Source organism: Eschrichtius robustus, chromosome 6, assembly GCF_028021215.1.
Source record: "Eschrichtius robustus isolate mEscRob2 chromosome 6, mEscRob2.pri, whole genome shotgun sequence".
In the NCBI taxonomy this organism is placed as follows: domain Eukaryota; kingdom Metazoa; phylum Chordata; class Mammalia; order Artiodactyla; family Eschrichtiidae; genus Eschrichtius; species Eschrichtius robustus.
In genome coordinates, this window is record NC_090829.1 from 69,630,630 (window position 1) to 69,649,597 (window position 18,968).

The 18,968-nt window shown below is 35.8% G+C and overlaps 1 protein-coding gene across 1 annotated transcript; it reads right to left on the reverse strand.

The window, feature by feature from the left end:
- Nucleotides 1–1,023: 1,023 nt before the first annotated feature.
- UTS2B (urotensin 2B) lies at nucleotides 1,024–12,533 on the reverse strand. Its single transcript, XM_068545468.1, has 5 exons — nucleotides 12,434–12,533; nucleotides 8,244–8,342; nucleotides 7,016–7,053; nucleotides 5,662–5,755; nucleotides 1,024–1,049 (listed from the first exon to the last, which is right to left on the reverse strand). The coding sequence occupies exons 1-5, from the start codon at nucleotides 12,531–12,533 to the stop codon at nucleotides 1,024–1,026; spliced, it is 357 nt and encodes a 118-aa protein (XP_068401569.1).
- Between the last annotated feature and the right edge of the window lie 6,435 nt (nucleotides 12,534–18,968).

Below are 18,968 nucleotides of genomic sequence, written 5' to 3' on the forward strand. Positions count from 1 at the left end.
CCTGTTCTGTGACGTAAGGGAATGCCGGTAGGCTCATCTGGCCAACTAGTCATTGACATTCTTTAATTATAAAGTTACTTCGACTATGTTTCTGTGCCACAACAGGTGGCAAACAAAAATGAAATTGGATTCCCAGCCTTGAATTGATTAAATAAGTTTGCTCAGACGAGATGTAAGCGAGAGCAGTTTGATGTGAAGACGTGGGGGAAAAAAATGAAGGACAATCCAATGAGTTTTTGTTTTGTTTTACCTGACAATTTTTGTACACTGAGTCTAGTCTCTCACAGACGTGCTGAGAGCCTCAAATAATTTCTGATATTGTGGAGGGGGCAGAGATGAGAATTAAGGGACCCAAAAGCAAATTGTTCTGTGTGAAAATTTTCTTATTATCTGTCTCTGAAACATCTAATACTTCTTTCTCCTAGAGTTCGATAAACAATAGATTTCTGCTTCCTAGTAATGTATTCATTTGGTTGTAGTAGTCCCGGTGACAATTGTCCTAATGAACAGAAAAGAGATAGTAGCCAGCATAATCACAAAAAAAGAGAGAGGGCAATGATGCACATTTTCCATAAATTGAGACAATATAATATAATTTTCCAGGACATTTTCTAAAATATTTTAAATAAATTTAATAAAATATAATTTCCCATATAAACTGAGACCATATAATTTACTTTAATTTTCCAAGACACTGTCTAAAATATTTTAATTGATAGCTCAACAGCCTAGTCATCTCTGGACAAAACTATATTTAGACAACGAATTTATGAAAAGCATACAATAGATACAGCACTCCCAACTTCAGGTCTACAAAGCCATTCTGATAGTCCCATGCCATTCAAAAGTGCAACTGATTTGTCATCATTATTCACAACATAAGTTTTAAGCATGTAATATGCTGGATAAATTCTGCCACTGTTTCTTTATGCTTGAAATAGCTACAATCTTTAAGCAGTAAAGTGTGTAGATATATAACTTTGTCTAATGTTCTTATCTTTTTTGGCATCCAGAGGAAAAACTTTAGACACAGTATTTCCAAAAGCAGGCTAAAAAAGAAACAAAACAAAGTCTTTATTAGGAAGATTTTTGATTAAATGGTACATACATTTGAGTAAAATAGTTTATGTATGCCTGAGTATGAGAGAAAGTTTTCTAAAACGAATGTTCAAATGGTAGTTATTAGCCTCATGTGGATCTTTAAATTAATTAAAATTAAATAAAATGTGAAAATTCAGCTTCTCTATCACACTAGCCAACTTTCAAGTGCTCAGTAATGCCTAGTGGCCTGTAACTACCATAATGGTCAGTGCAAGTTAGAGAATGGTCACATCATCAAAAAAAGTTCTATTGGACAGCACTGTTCTACATTATAATGCATATAATGCAGTTCAGAGAATAGAGTAAGATGCACCCTTCTATTTAAGAGTTGGGGTAAGTTAAGTCCCAAAGAGGAAGTCACATAAGTAAAATCAGTGATAAATATGCTTCTATTTACTGGAGAAAAAAGAAGGAAGAAAATTTAAAGTTTACTTTGCAGACCACCAAATGATATCTAAATAATTTGATCATCGCATTGAGTCTTCACATTCTGATCATAAAGTGATGTTTCAGAAAAATCAAACCAATTTGAACAGCATTTTAATCTTCAAATGAATGAATGAGTCATTTTAAATCTTCTGTGGGTTGTTCCCAATCAATTGTCCAACTTACGTTAGCTTCATCTAATTAATTACAAATTTCTCTAATTTCCTTCAATCTAAATGGTTTATAAAATGAAGACCTTGGGGGGCTTCCCTGGTGGCGCAGTGGTTGAGAATCTGCCTGCTAATGCAGGGGACACGGGTTCAAGCCCTGGTCTGGGAGGATCCCACATGCCCTGGAGCAACTGGGCCCGTGAACCACAACTGCTGAGCCTGCGCGTCTGGAGCCTGTGCTCCGCAACGAGAGAGGCCGCGATAGTGAGTGAGAGGCCTGCGCACCGCGATGAAGAGTGGCCCCCACTTGCCGCAGCTAGAGAAAGCCCTAGCACAGAAACGAAGACCCAACATAGCAATCAATCAATCAATCAATCAATCAATAAATCTTTAAAAAAAAAAAAAAATGAAGACCTTGGGGAGATGGGTCTTCAATTCACTATTGATTAATAGGATGCACAATAAAAATGAGTTGAAAAACTCAGTAAAGTTAAGACACTCTTTGCCATAAATGATAAAAGTCTATCTTCCTGCCTAGGTTTCTCTCCCTACCTCCACTCATTCTGTAAACTGTGACCCTAGAGCTCATCAGCACAAACACATAGCGTGTTATGATAACACTCAGAGTCTACTTTTCATTCCTAAAAGAGCCAGCGTTTTCTTTAAACAAAACCACATTCAAATCCTATGCAAGCAGAAGTTTATTTTCAGAAAGTAAACTAAAGAACTTGGCCCTCTAATCCAATCTTCTTTTTATAGTATTTTGGAAAGTCCCTTTCTGTCCCTTTGGATATCTTTGAATATCTCAGTCTGGAAGGAAAAATAAATCTACACATATCCCAGATTTATACCACAAGAGCAGCTCAATTAAGTATGCGCTGGAACATAGTTTGGAAATTTTCTGGACCAGTTGAAGGGAATTTTCATGAATGGTATCCCCAGTAGAGCCAACTCCTCAATGTTTATTTATCATTTATCATTTATGTGAAGGAAAACCCTGGCCAGCATTTGGGTGTCTCTTGATGTCTATCTGGTTCACTCTTGTAATCCCCATTTTTAGCATGATGCTAGGTGTTGGACAGTATATTTTTAATGAATGGAAGAATTTAGCAGCTGTCGGTCAACTATATATTAAATAATTAAACAAATTACAATAATTCACAGTAAGTGTAAGATACTCTTGCTTTAAACTGAATCTCTGAGTGCATTTTACCATCATACATTGCTATTTATGGTGGACTATTTCTAGTTATGCCAATAAACACCACACTTCAGATATGATGTGGGTTGTTTTTGTCACCTAACCTGGGCATCTAATTCATATGTTTATCACCACAAATATTTACTTTGTTCCTACTACATACACATATGTTTTACTATCTCCTTGCTTAAAAACAAACACAAAGCTTCCTTGACCCCCTCAAGCTACTCTAATATCCCAATTTTTACTACCCTTTAGACAAAGTTCCTCAAAAGAGTTGTCTGTTGTTAGTCATTCCTGTTGTTTTGTCATATTCTCTTTAACCATAAGTCCACCAGATAATTCTTGTCAAAACCATTAAAACCCTTCCCATTGCTGTTCAGATGGAAAATCTCAGTTCTCATTTTACTGGACCTATCATAGCTTTAGAACGGCTGAACTATGTCTTCCTGGAAACAGTTTTTTTATCTGACTTCCGAGGCATTCTTTTCTTTGTCGCCTTTTTCCTCGGTAGCTGTTCCTCCTCAGCCTCCTTTGCTAATTCTCTCTCATCTGCCCAGTCTGTAACCTTGGTGTGGCCTGGGACTTGGCCTTGGATATCTTCTGTTTTATATCTGTCTAGAGTGATTCCCTAGACAGTCTCATCACAATACCCAGCAATACTGATATGCAGATAACCGTCAAATTTAGATCTCCAATCTGGGCTACTTCCCTAAACTCAAATTTATATACTCAGTGGTTTACTTAAATCATTACTGGGAAGATTTTGTTATACACGTCATAACAAGCTCAAAATATCTATGGTAGAGGTAGGATTCTCCAACTGTTCCTTGCATTTCTCGACATTCCCCAGGGGCTTCCCCAACCCCGCTAAGTTAGCTTGAGATCATGTGACTAATTTTGGCAGGTAAGGGTGCATTTACCTCCATGTTTTTCCTATCCTGCTACAAGGACACACGGTGCAGGGACAAAGTGAAGGAAAATAACCAAGGTACCTAAGGCTTCATGTAAACACAAAATAAATCTTAAACCAAGTTACACCACTGAGATTGTAAGGTTATTTTGTTGATGTGCTTTGCCTAATTTATCCCAAAATACACTTTGAAAACTTGAAGGAAGGTGGTACTCTAAGAAGAACTGAAGTTATGGCACAGTCTCAGCAGTTGATTAATGGCAGACAAGGAAATTGATATCATAGGCTGGAAACAGGAAGAGCCATTTTACAAAGTAACATAGTATGTGGTAAAACTGACATCTGCAACAGTTCAGGTTCAGATTGTGTTCCTCTTGAATTTCTAGAAGAAAAACTAGGAAAACAGAATATTGGCAGTATTTTTAGGTTGCTGTTGGATACACTTAGTCAGGTATTGCAAGAAATAGTGAGCTTAAGAAGAAAATGGTGTCTTTGCAAATAAATAAAAAGAAATAGAGATCGTTCAGAAATACAAGATCTTGAAATATTGCAAGAGCTGTTTCTGGATCCCAAAACTATAAAATGGGATTTAAAGTGACTCTAAGTGAGTGATGCCAGGTAAATATCAATTGGAATAAGGAGCTCAGGGCACAAATCAGATTATATGTATAGCCTTCAAAGTATGTTCCAGATGTCTTCAAGGCAACTCAGTTGCGGATGAGAATGCAAAAGAGTTAAAATTGTTTAAAAAAGATTGTGTGTAGCAAACAGCTGAGAAGCTTTCTAAATTGTTACAAGAACACCATTGGCAAGGAAACCATAAACCCTAGAATAAAAATAGTCTTTGACACTTTAAGACCAAATAAACCTTGGGCCTCCAACTTTGTGAGAGTAGGAGGAGACCTGAGAAAACTTTGCAATCCTCAAGAAGGGAATATTCCCCCAAGAAGCCCATATGATGTGTCCAGGGATGAAAATGAAAAAGCCAAAAAAGCAAAAACCTCAGAAAGGGTGAAGCCAGGGGAAATAACACAGTGGACAAAGCACTCCACCTACACACTAGCAGGTCCTAATCATGAACCATTCTCCATCTCCAGGGTAAGAAACTTTTATAATATTTGCCCAGTGGGATTTCAGAATTGCTGGAGGCCAGCATTCTTGATGTTGTGTGTCTCTTGTTCTTTTCCTTTGTGAATAAGATTATTGATTGTGATTATCCAGTCCCTGTTCCTCTGCCAATTATTGAATTTTGTCCTTTTAGCTGATAGGTCTGTGAATGAAGAGGAGCCACATTGAATTTGACAAAGATTAGTATCTCCTGGAGGGCTTATTCTTTGTTCTGGGTGCAGCAGTGAAAGGAGTTTGGAGTTGTCTCTAATGGGAGACGGTTGAGTATAGCCTATGTGGTTAAGAAAAGATCAAAGGATTGACTGTGGTTGAGGCAGTACTCCCCAAGTACTATACGTGCTTTCTAACATTTATTAGCCTGTCTTGCCAATATTCTGGTGGCAGCCCAAGTGATTAATTCTAGGCAATGGACTTCAGTAGAAGTGATGCATGTCACCAAACTGAGTTCTGAACTGAGGCAGTTGAGAGCTGGGATGCATCCTCTATCCTTTCCTGTGTCTTGGTAATCTTGGAGGTAGTCAAGCTACAGCAATAATCTAGATGATATAGCCACAAAATAGAAGAGGGTTGTACTATGTGCATTGAACTTTATGATTGGATTTTATTATATTAGGTCTCTGAGATTTAGATGATAATTGGTAACACATCACAGCCTAGGCTATACTGACTATGGAAAGGTCCAGCAAATCTCTATTTCAACTCTTTTCTACCACCAAACTTACCTCGCTTATTAGGATGGGAAGAAGATAGACCACTTATAGCATAAGACATCTCAGCATCCTTTGCCTCCATGAGCTGCCCTTTCAGTTTTTCCAGCTGTTAAAAATCAAATATGAAAAGTATTAATCTTTAATAACAGCAATTTTGTTTTCTATTGAAGAAGAAGAAAGATAGACAAAGAAAAGGAGAAGGAAAGATGGAAGAAAGGGAGGAGGAAAAAGGAACATAAAAGGAAATAAAAGTAATAAATGAAAATAAACAAAAAGAATTAAATAGAAAAATAAAAGGAAACTTGCATTTAGAAACTGGCTGGGAAAGGTCCATGACTTAACAGGTGATCAGGAACAAACAGGTTTACGGTGAAGGAAGTCAAGTCTGAGTGTTCATTAATGGGGAGCCTGTAAACACATCCCGTGCAGCTGGTCTTGATATTAAGTCACCTATAATGACCAGTCCTTTTCAAGGAGTTCCAAAGAGTTATGTGAATATTTGGATTTCCTGAAATATTTGTCCCTTCTAGCAGTAAGTGAGAAGTATTTTGAGGCCCTAGGGTTTCCACCCAGAGTGTAAGCCATGTTAATTTTTTGCAAGCTCACTGATTGCCTAAACCCTAAAGACCTAACTCTATCAAAATAGAAGTCAGTCTGAGCTACTGCATGCGTCCGTGTCCTAGATACTAAGAATTGATGGGGCATAATTCTTTCTCACAAACAGCCATACAGTTTGTATAATAGTGGATTTGCATGCAGTTGTGTTTGAGAGAGCTAAGAAATCATCTAATCCAATGATTTTCCAATTTTCTTCATAGCAAGGAGTCAGGGGATAAGGTTGCTAAGGGGCTTTCTGTACCGAGGCCAAATGCAGGTCAAGAAAGCAGCACTTCGGGCCCCTCCCTCGCCAAACTAGCTGTTTCAAACAGAGAAGCTCCACTTTTATATATTTCATTTACTGAGACCACATACAATTTTGTTTGGAAAAAAAATTTTCCACTTTAAAAAATAATAATAACTTTTGAAAACCACCAATCTAGTTATAGCCTCCTATTTTACAGATGAGGAGATTTAGGTCCAGAGAATTTTAATTCTTCCATGGTTTCATAGGTAATTGGAGAGCTGGGTCTAGAATCCAGATTTCTAGACATTTTATCCCATGATCACCTCAGTTATGGCTTTGTTCTGTTTTCTTTATTTTTTAGTAGAATTTGATTATTTTTTCCTAGCGAATTACTTCACTCTTCCTCTAGCAGGAATAAAGGTTTTATAATAGAGTATTAATAATTTTAACAACTATTATGTCAAAAGAAAGTGTCTTTTGGTTATTATTAAAATTGAAATTTTAAGTACTTCACATTCTCACCTGGTTAAGTTCTTCCAATTTGTTAGCCAGCTCTATATCTGCAAGACACATTTATCATATGAAAAATATACATTGCAAGTAATATTTAATTCATTTCAGGTCATACATTCAAGGAAGACAAAGGTCTTTTTTGTATGATTTGAGATCACCTACCTGTCCCTAATATAAAGGCCCAAGCATTTTTTCAATGCCTGTAATATTGAAATATAATCAGTAATGTAATGAGCAAATACCTAATTTCTATCAATAAGCACAGAGTTTTTTAAAATAAACCATAGTTCTAACAAGGACTATTATTTAGAAATAAGCTATTTTACTGACATGGGGAAATTCTCATGAAATGATATTAAGTAAAAAAAGCAGGACACAAATCTTATCTATATAATTCAATCAAGAAGGAAATTTCCAGAAATGTTAATATCAACTCCCTCTGGGCTTTACAATTTGAGTATAGCTTTTTTTTTTTATAATTGTGTTCATTTTCTTCAATGAAAATATCTTATTAATTTTAAAATCCTGTATCTTTAAAGTATTTATTAAGGTATTGTTTTAACTGGTACACTGTCCCATGAATAGACAATTTTTTTTATAAGAACAGATGTTTTCTGAGAGGGTACCACATTATCATATTGCCACACTGTCTCTCAGGTTAGACTTGCTAAGTTTCTGACAGTATTTGTCATTTCTTGGAGACCAGTCTGATGCAAAATTGTAAATCAGATTCTCCTGTTCTTCAAAGAAAAAAAACTCTCAGTTGGTATAGCCTAAATTTCCCAATGGTTTCTACTCCAACCATTTCCCAAATTGAAAGAATTTGATTGCAAAAAAAGTGCTAACTTAACTGCCACAAAACCACAGTTAACTTGTGAAATTTCTAGTGGAAACCTGTTTTGAAACATTTAGTGATACTCTTGAAGCATTTAGTAAAAAATAATATTAACCGTACCAGTGCGAGTTGCTTAGGTGAGAGGAAAATACGACTAAAGATAACTATTGAGTAACTAGATAGTTACTGATCTCATTAGGACTCTCAAACTGAACAAAATAAGATTTTAATATTTTTTAATAACACCATTGCTTTTAGCGTGAATACGAAATAAGAAAGACATTTAAGCCTTCAATGCAGCATTAAAATTAGTAATTATTATTTTATTTAATATAAATTAACATGTAGAAAGAACAGGTCAGAAGATGGAATAAATAAAGTTTGACTTTATTCTTAACTCACCAATGTTGGAAGGTCTTTGGAAATCAAAATTTTTATTCAGTAGAGCCAGCAATAGTTCTTCACGATCTGTATCTTCTTTATCTGGAAACAATTCATTTCCTGTAATAATTACCTCAATGTAGTGAAACCTCCATTTTCAATCTGTGTCACTGAACATGTTTCTGATTAAATAGGTTTTACAGGTAACTATAATCACTATCAATCACTATATGCACTATCAATGTGTATACTCACCAATAAAATGTGTATAGAGAGAGATGTGTAATCCAAAAAGATGGGCTGTTTTAAAAATCGTTGAATGTATGTGAACACTCAAAGAGAGATTGTGAGAGAGAGAAGGAGGCAGAGATAGAGAATGTACCTGGAAGGTTACAGACTAAATTTTACCTGTAATTATTTCTTGGTTAGTAGAATTGCAGGTAAATTTTGCTTTCTGTTTTTTCATCTGCGTTTTTTAAAAATTTTCTACTATTGTGTTTAACATAAGAAATATGAATTAAAAGTTGTTTTTAAAAGAAAAAATAACATTTGATTTTGAGATTTTATTTGATACACATTAAAATATGAGCCTTTTTGTGTTCTGGGAGTTGCCTTTGAATCATCCAAGGCAACCCTGTGGAGGAGGTAAGACAGTGCCTACTTCTTCCATATTGATATCTTTCCATCTTTGTCCATTTACCTCCCAGCCTACTCATTGCTCAGATGCCCAGCTATCTCAGCACTCTAAAAACAGAAAAATCACCCAAATTTTCATAAATACTTTAATTCTGGAGTAGAAGTCAGGACAATAGACTTTATTCAAGCTATAAAAAATGAAGAGTCAACAAGATTTTAATGCAAACAAAATAATAATTAGTGTGTTATAAACAAAATGAACTTCTGGTGAGGTGGCCTAAAAAATCAAACCTTTATGATACAATTTCTATAGGATCATTCTTCCCTCTACCTCCTCATAATAACAGATACTGTGTGGACAAAAGGTAGATTAGTGAGTTTAAAATTTAGGAGTGGGAATATTGTGGTTTCAGTTAGAGAAATGGCTCATAATTTAGCTAGATTCTTCCTTTAAATTGTTTCTCTTTCCCTGTGTCTACAAAATGTCAATTAATGAACTCAAGAAACTAAGTGGCTAATTAAAGGAATGAAAGCTTTTCTGAGAAAGAAAATAAATGACTTGGGGTAGGTGGCAGCACCAAAATTTTCTACATTGACCAAAAACACTTATTGTTGCTCAATTTCCTCAATTTCAAAGTTCCTCAATTTCCATTACTTCACAGACATAGAAATTATTTGTGAAATTCTGGGGTTTTTTTTTTTTTCTTTGAGTAGTTAAAATAATAGACTATCAATGGAATTTTTGCTTAACATCAATTAAACAAGGACCCTCAGAGATAATTTAGTTTAAGAGAAATACATGACTATGCAATAGTGTAGTAATTTTTTACTATAGCTGTTCATTAAAATGTTAAATTACAACCTTTAAAATGCTTTAATTGAAAAAAATAAGGATCATTGTGTAGCCAGGTGATAATGATTATTTGTTTCAGAAAGAGAACTGTGATAAAAGAAACAGATTCATTGCCTTCAATTTAGGGAATTTATAAGACTAGGAGAAAGGTAACGTAGGAGGAAAGTGACGATCTGAAGCTTTTGTTTGCTTAATTTACAGCCCACTTCTCTGCATATTTAAGTGGAACAATTTAAAAATAGACAATTAATATATTTACCATTCTTTACCAGTTTGGTTTCTAGTAATTACACCTGCATGACTGTCCTCAAAAATTCTTGTCACTAACTTTTAAGAAAACCACCTTTTGTAAGAATCTCTGAGGAAAAAGTTTTTTCAAGAAATTAAAAATTTTTTATTTCTAAAGTTAAGTAAGATATTGCCTAAGAAAAATAGCAAATAAGTCTTATTTCTTGCTTTTATTTTTAGTATTAAAACATATACAGCTTTAAAAGAAAAAAAATGCATGTACTTTTCATCTTTCTTTGAACTAAAAGTTAGTATTGATAAAGGCGATGTTTGAACAAAAAAATACCCAAGTGCAGATACCACTTTAGCACAAATGATGGCAAAGTTACTCAGACATGAGAGAGTGATTACTTTTGCAAATACACAGGAAAAAACTGATTGATTACTACTTGAGATACTGAAGCTTAAAAGACTTAGTTGTCTCCTTGCTTGTCATTTGAATGTGAAGATTTTTAAGGGATATAGACAAGAAACTTTACCAGAAAGAAACCTGGAAACCCCTCAAATGATAATATACTAAAAAAATTAAATTGACATAGCCTTTCTGGTCACGATATTCACTCCTCCACCTTTTGTGGTAGGCAGTTTGCCCAGTTTCAGGCTTATCCACTGAGGCAGGCTTTCGTATGGCCCCAAGCAAATGAAAGCTGGCAGATTGTGCCATTGGTCTTGCATGGCGTCTAACACAGAGAGAAAGGTGGCGACCCCTTGGTGTTCTGTCAGCAGACAAATGCTTATTTGAAAACAATGTGTTAAAAGACTAAAGTAAGTCAAACATTTAGTTGCTTTGAAAAATGTGTACATGGAGAGAAGCTCACTCTAATCATCGACAGTTTAGATTAGAAAATAATCTTCCCAATAACTAATCTTCTCCATTTATATATAATGAAACTGAGATCAAAGGGAGTCCCAGAAAGAAACCTTTCCTGTATGTTGCCAATGAAATATACGTATGAATATGTGCTATTCTGGGATCAGAGTTGTTATCTAATTATAACCTAGCAAAATGTTTGAGTTGGATTTTTCTGTATTTCATATACACATGATATCAGAAGTTACAGTTACCACTAACATCCTAATTTTGCAAAGTCCTTTATGAATGGCGAGATGTTTCCCTCCTCACACATATACACTGTGTTAAGAACACTGAAAATCCCACTATTTCACAGGAAAAACAATGAAGTCCTACCAAGTACCATGATTTTGACTGGCCAAAGACAAAATGTGAGTGCCATGGATAAAATCCAGAATCTTTCATTCCCAGGCTTGTATTTAGGTCTCAGGCCTGTATTTGTTTTTCAAAGGGAAAAATCTCTATAAATAAATAACAAGGGTTTCTGCAATTTTATTTCCACTGTCAAAAGAACTACTCTAATTTTCATTGACTTTTAAAACCACATTTGAGGCAAAATGGTCTAGTAAAGTTGAATTAGATCTGAAAGGGGAAACTTAATCCCTTTTCTCAACCCAGTGTCGTGTAAACAAAATTTATTACATTCTGTCTTGGTTCCCCCAAGTAAGACAAAAGTAAAAGGCTATCTCCCTCTTCCTGACAAGGAGATCAGTTAGATGATAGATCACCTCAGAGTTTCAAACTGGAAGAGATATTAAAGAGGGATATTTTTAAGTTACTACTTTTAAAATGTAAAGAAATATATAAAAGTTTCAATGAGGTTAAGTTGTTTGCCTAATAAATAAGCATTTAATCTACCTCCACTGATTCCCAGATTAAAAGCTATTTCCACTACAGAACGCACTGAAAATTTTAAAGAAAGATCAAGTTACCATATTACAAGAGCAGAAACTTATTTTCTCTAACTTTATCATGGCATATGTTTGTAGACTTCATAAATTAAATTATTTCATTAAACATAAGTACCCTAAGTACGTTAGAAATCTGATAAATACAGTCAATGCGTAATGTGGCTGTTACCATCGTCCTCCTGAAAGTACTATGTAAATTTCCCCATGCATTACTCTCCCCAAATCTCTTCACACACAAGTTTCTATCTTGATGTGTTCTACTAGGAACCACTCTCCTTTCATAAGTAACTTATTAATAATCTCATTGGATGAAAATCTCATTTTTCTTTCCTCAAGATGTATTTTTGAAACATGCATAGCACTGTATCACTATTTACACATTCCCATGTTTGGTCATGGAATAGAAATAAGAAAGAGATGCTCCTGGATTAGAAAAAAAAGAATGTAGCTGAAATTAATTTAGTACAGTGTCAGTTGAAATTAATTTACTTGAGAAGAACAGCAGATTACATGTAATTTAAAAGAGCAACTACTGAAGGGCTGTTTGATGATTAAATCATACTGATGTTTAAAACATTATTGCCATAGTGGTAGAAAAATCAAAGCAATGCAAACAGGAAGATAAGGATTATTTACCCACCTGTAGGATTTTAGATTCGTATGTACATACCTTGGATAAAATATGGCAGCCCATGCACCGATTCTAAAAAGATCATTACAGATAGAGTTAGGAGTCCAAAACAAAGAGTGGTTGAGAGGATCTTATTCATGTTAAAAATCTTCTGTGCTAGCAGAAAAACTGACTATCCAGGTCAAGACGAATATTTCAATGGCTCTGGAATGCTGCAGAGATCACGTTTAAAAGGTGGCAAATGTGCTTCAACTACAAATGCTCTGGACAAAGAGAAAAAAACCTTATAAAATGTGATGCACCCTGTCAACATGATTCACTTACTTGGAGAAGTGACAGGTTTGCTACTCAGTCAATGACAAGAAGAACCCAATCAATATATCTCATACTTGCCCATTTCACTAAAAGCATGCATTCCTATGCATGCACACGCACTCAAACACATGCACAGCATAAAGCAAAGTCTGGGACTAGAGACCTGTGGGTTAGCTTTACATAAAAATGAAATGGGAACAATGCCCTTCATTTGGGTAATTTAGAGCCAGATGTGGTCTTCCAGATGGTAATGTTATTTGCAAGCACCACTTCATTTTTAACCAACCAAATAGATTTGAGCTGGGAAGAGCTCAAATTTGAAATGAATCATAATGGGAACATTAACATCTCACTCTGTTGGAGAAGGATGGTTTCATTTTGCTGCAAGCAGCACTTTTAAAAATTAAGGCTGAATCTAATTCAAAGTTGGCAAATGTCCCATCAATTACTCTCTCTAATACTTGCTTTAATTGTGTTGGTTTTCTTTTTAAGTCAGTCTTTCAGCATATCTATAGTTCCAATTTTATGGCTCCGAAGATGCAATAATGACCAATGGCCTTGGCATTTACTCCTTCTCCCAAGAGACTTAAGGTGTATTTGCTCTAAAACTGGGTTCCACGTGCATGAACTGCAGCACATGATGATGTTAAGGAGGTGCAGTAACCAAACTTTTCACCCACTGCTTTAATAAATTTTCTGAATAAAGTCTAAACTACTTAGTTTGATAGGCAGGACTGTTTTTTCTTCACAGACTCATTTTCCACTACATGTCTTTGTGCAGAGCTATATTAGGCTTCTAATTCCTGAACATATCCTGCACTTGCTACACTCCAGAGCTTTGCTGATATATTTCTGTATGCCAGGACTCTTCATCCCACCACCATTTTACCTTCTCAGTCCTCAAGCCTCTGATCAAATGCCACCAGCTCTGTTTAGTCTTCTGGATCTCTCTCTCTCTTTTTTCCCCTTATGTCCATAACATTTTTTTTAATTTTTATTGAAATATAGTTGATGTACAATGTTGTGTTACTTTCAGGTGTACAGCAAAGTGATTCAGTTATACATATATATTATTTTTTAGATTTTTTTCCATTATAGGTTATTACAAGAGTATAGTTCCCCCTGCTACATATTTTTTTTAACCTCCTTTGGACTGCTGCAACACTTTGTTGATAAATCTATCACAACTCAAATATCCATTCTTTTTATTACAGTTATGCATTTGCGTGTCTGCTTCCACTATTAAATTGTCAATACTTTGAGAGCAGTTATTGTTATAGTCATTTCTATTCCTATTTGCAAGTATCAGAGTGACTTAAAGGAAAAATAAGTGAAAACATAGTTGCTGTGTGAATAAATAATAACTGAAACATGTGGTAATTTAAAGGCAAAATGGGATAATGCTCTTCAACGTTATAGCTAGTTATAAAGCTAAATAAGTGAAAAGAATAGTTGCAACCCTTTAAATGTCTGTTTTTTCTTGAGCCTAAAAAGTTAAGAATAAACGTTGTCTTTGAAACCTGATTTTAAAAGTTTATCATGTTTCTGTCATTCAAGTATACCTTGATGTTATCTATCATAGTTTATTCAGTAAGTTATTTAGATTAGCTTTTTGAACTATTTTCTAAAAACTATATCAATATGGAAAATGGTATATCAGTATCACTTGATGAACAAAGAATATACAAATGTGATGAAAAATAGTTACAAGTTAAATAGTAAAGAAAAAAGAAAAATCATATATAAAATATATAGATAATAAATCTGATAAATTTTATATAAAATATACTGATAAATTTAATAATCCAAAATGAAGAAAGACCTGAGAATAAATTATTCAATGAAATGAGAAACTTAAATATGAGCGAGCCAATATTAAAGACATGTTTAGCTCATGGTTCCTTAATTTAAAAAAAAAAATATTTTTAAATGTAAATAAGATTGTTCTGATTTTCTTTAATTTTGTTATATAGAACAAGGAACCCCATTTCTTATGGGGTTTGCCTTCTTAAAAGAGGCAAAATAATTGGCTTGCCTTCTCTGATAGGGTTGGGTTCTGATGACTTGTTTCTAAACAAACTTATATATATGACTTTTGTTCCAGAAACGTTTGTTTCAGGAAATCTGATACAATCGTCTGAATCTTTTCTTCTGTTATATCTTAGTTGATGTTGGCAAGGTGGTGAAAAATAAGTTCCTTTTTCATGATCATCCATTCACTTTGGGAAAAAGCTTACAAAGCCCTTTCATTAAATTGTTCATCCCTCTCTCCCTAATAATCAAATTATTCTACTAAATTCTTCTCATGAATGTATAGCCAAATTAATTGTTCAAAGAAAAACAAATTTTCACTATTGATTGTATTGAACAGGTAAATGAAGTCAGCATATTTGTTCCTGGAGCCATTAGTATGCACTGTAACATAGCAAGGTTATTGCTGCCATTCATTGAGCAATCATCCCATGTCAGGCCCTGTCCTAAGAATTTCACATACAGTATCTTATTTAATTCCCACCACAGTCCTTCAATAATTATGTAATTGTCATATTTCACTTTTTCCAGCAAAGGGAGAAAGTTGTGGAGCCAAAAGTGAAACCTAGACCTACCCAACCGCAAAGCCACACTCTTAACCCAAGTTGTCTCTTGCCCACAAGTGGGGAAAAACAGAGATGAAAAGTGATTGATTGTGCCAATAACAGAGACCCCAATTTTAAGAAACTTATGACACTTTCACTTTGCATTTTCAAGAGCAATTTTTTCATCACTTAAACTGTATTTCAATTATAGCATATACATAACATTTCTATTTTGTCAGCAAAGACATTGTCAAGTTATAATTTACAGAAAGATTTAAGATTTACGTACACTTTATCTATTTCTCATAATGAGCGACAGGAAGAGTCAGGGTCCATATGGTGACTCAAACACATTTGAATAATTACTTTCTGACTCTATTAAACTCTTGGGCTCTCTTTCCAGTAAGTAGAAAAATTGAACAATTTCATTTTGACCTCTCTGACCCTGTTAGTTCTTGGTAAAATTCCCGACATATAGTTAAATGAGTGAATGAAAACAGCAGGCAGAAGGAAGAAGGCAAAAGCAGAGGCTCTGGCATTCTGACAAGTGAGTACATGGATTTTTTTTAAGAGTTCATAATGGGCTTTATTTGTCAAAATTAAATAGAAATGTCTATTCAAATACCTTGACAATTTTTTTAAATTAAGTTATTTGTCTTTTTATTCTTAAATTGTAAGACTTCTTCATATTTTGGATACTAGTTCCTTATCAGATATATACTTTGCAAACATATTTTGTATTCTGTCGATTATCTTTCCCCTTTGTTGATAGTGTCCTTTGAAACACAAAAGTTTTTATTTGGATAAAGTCCAACTTATCTATATTTTCTTTTATCGTTTTGTGTTTTGAGTATGGTATCTAAGAAACCATTGCCTGATCAAAAGTCATGGAGACTTATGACTATGGGTTCTTTTAGAGTTTTATAGTTCTAGCTCTAAAATGTAGGCATTTGACCCATTTTGCATTAAGTTTTGCATATGATGTGAGGAAAATGTCCAGGCTTATTCTTTTGCATGTGGACATCTAGTTGTCCCAGCACCATTTGTTGAAATTTCCCCATTGAATGGTCTCATCATTTTCTCTAAACCAATTGACAACAGATATGTGGTTTTATTTCTGGATTCTTAATCCTATTTCATTATTCAATTTGTCTATCCTTATATTTGTACTAAATTGTCTTGACTAACGTAGCTTTGTAGTAGGATTTGAAATCCGGAAGTGTGAGACTTCCAACTTTTTTCTTTTTTTTCTGGATCACTTGTATTTCTATATAAATTTTTGGATTAACTTGCCTATTTCTGTGAAAAAAGGCAACTGGGATTCTGATAGGAATTGCCTTGAATTTGTAGATCAGTTTAGGAAATATTGCTGTCAAGTCTTTCAATCCATAAACAAAGAATATCTTTCGAACTATTTAGGTCTTTAATTACTTTCAAAGTTGTTTTGTAGTTTTCAGTGAACAAGTCTTACACTAATTTTATTCAATTTATTTCTACGTAGTTTATCTTTCTGTTGCTATAGTAAATGGAATTATTTTCTTAACTCAATATTTGCATTGTTCATTGCCAGAGTATAAAATACAATTGAGTTTGTATAATGATCTTGTTTCTTGCAGACTTGCTGACCTCATTTATTAGCTCTAACATTTTTGTTTGCTTGTTTGTCTGTTTTACAGATTCCTGCAGATTTTCTATTTAGAAGACCGTGTCATCCACAAATACAATTTTACTCTTTCCTTTCTAATCTAGGTGACTTTATTCATTTTTCTTACCAATTGTTTTGGCTATAACCTTCAATACAATGTTGAATAGAAATGGTGAGAGTAGATCTATTTATCTTGCTCCTGATCTTAGGTGGAAAAGTTTTCAATCTTTCACCTTTAAGTATGATCTTAGTTCTGGACTTTTTGTAGATGCCCTTTACCAGGTTGAAGAAAGTCCCTCAACTCTTAGTTTGTTGAGTGTTTTTATTGTAACGGAGTGTTGGATTTTGTCAAATGTTTTTTCTCATCTATTGAGATGGTCATGTGGTTTTATTCTTTATTCTATTACTGTGGTGTATTACATTGATTGATTTTTGTACGTCAAATGAAACTTGCATTCCTGGGGTAAATTCGATTTGTTCATAGTGTTTGATTACTTTGAATATGTTACTAGATTCAGTTTGCTAGTAGTTTATTGAGGTTTTTACACCTATATTTATAAGGGATATTCTGTAATTTTCTTTTCTTGCTATGTCATTGTCCACCTTTAGTATCAAGATGACACTGGCATCATAGAACTGATTGGGAAGTGTTCTTTTATCTTTCACTTTTTTAAGACTTTCTGGAGGGAGGAGTCAAGGTGGCAGAATAGGAGGAGGCAAATTTGCCTCTCCTCACAAGTACATCAAGAATACATCTACAAATGGAACAGTTCTCACAGAGGACCTGCTGAACACTAGTGGAAGATCTCAGACACCTAAAAGTACAAGAAAAATTCCCACACAACTGGGTGGGATGAAAGAAAGAATAAAAAAGAAAAGAGGAAATGGGAAGGGACCAGCACCCCTGGTGGGGAAGTGAAGGTGAGGAGAGGTCCCCACACTCAGAAAAGCCCATTCACAGCAGGGAATTCAGCTGGGACAGCAAAGGACCTTCAGGGGATTGGAGGGGAACACAGCAACCGGTCTGTGGAAGGCAGGACAAAGTAAGAACTGCGCATATGGTCCATGTCACAGCCCTGCACACCCCCAGCCTGAGTCATGTGTCTCCTGGTGTGGAGGGGTTCTGGGTGCTGGAAAGTAGTATTTGGAGAGTGGACCCAGGGAGGGGACAGCTGTTGGCTGTGGAGAGACAGCCTGAAGGGACAGGAGTAAGGAGCTCCACAACCAAGAAAGTTTTTGGAAGAAGCCCGGGCCACTATCGAAGCAAGGTGCCATTGTAGAGTGGCATGTAAGGGGTGGGGCCGCTATTGCAACCCCCTCCTCCACCCACTAGCCCCACGGGCATGGGTAGGGGCACCCATCTGAGCAGGCTCACCCACCCCTCAAACCAAGGCCTCCTCTGACTGCACAGGCTCTGGCGGGCTTGCACATGCCGCGCATGCCAAAGCCTCCTCCAGAATCAGACCTGGGCACCCCAGTCTGAGACGGGAAGCCACCAGTGCTGTCAGGGGCTGAGTGCTAAACTGTGGGGTTATGAGAGCAGATCCAAGGAGAGGACTGCTGTTGGCTGTGCAGAGACAACCTGAGGGGATGGGAGTGAGGGGCTCCGCAGCTGGGAATGCTCCTAGAGGAAGCGTGGTCTGCCTTGGAAATGAGGTGCCATTGTTGAGTGGTGTGCAAGGGGCGGGACTGCCACTGTGACCCCCTTCCTGACCTACCAGCCCCTGCCTTCGCGGGCACGGAGAGGTACTCCCAATGGAGCGAGTGCTCCCCAGTATGTTGCAACTTCCTGCTAGTCTCTGTCGCAGGCATTTCACACACACCCCAGTTGTGCCCACTTTATCCCTCCCTGGCCTGAGTGAGTATGTGCCCCAATCAGCTGCTGCTTTCAACACCTCTTGCCTGGGTGGGGAACAGAGGCCTGAGGGTGGTGCACATGCAGAGGTGGGGCCAAAGCCAAAGCTGAGCCCCAGGGGCTGTGCAACTAAGGAAGAGGAACTGAAATCTCTCTCTGCAGCTGCACAAGCCATGGATTAAA

Excerpts from the sequence above, each read along its gene's own strand:
- UTS2B (XM_068545468.1), bottom strand. The coding sequence starts at position 12,533 with ATGAATAAGATCCTCTCAACCACTCTTTGTTTTGGACTCCTAACTCTA. Across the intron at positions 5,756-7,015 it reads AATTGGAAGAACTTAACCAG|CTGGAAAAACTGAAAGGGCA; the intron begins GTGAGAATGTGA and ends GATTTTTAACAG. Across the intron at positions 1,050-5,661 it reads TTCCCATCCTAATAAGCGAG|CCTGCTTTTGGAAATACTGT; the intron begins GTAAGTTTGGTG and ends TTTCTTTTTTAG.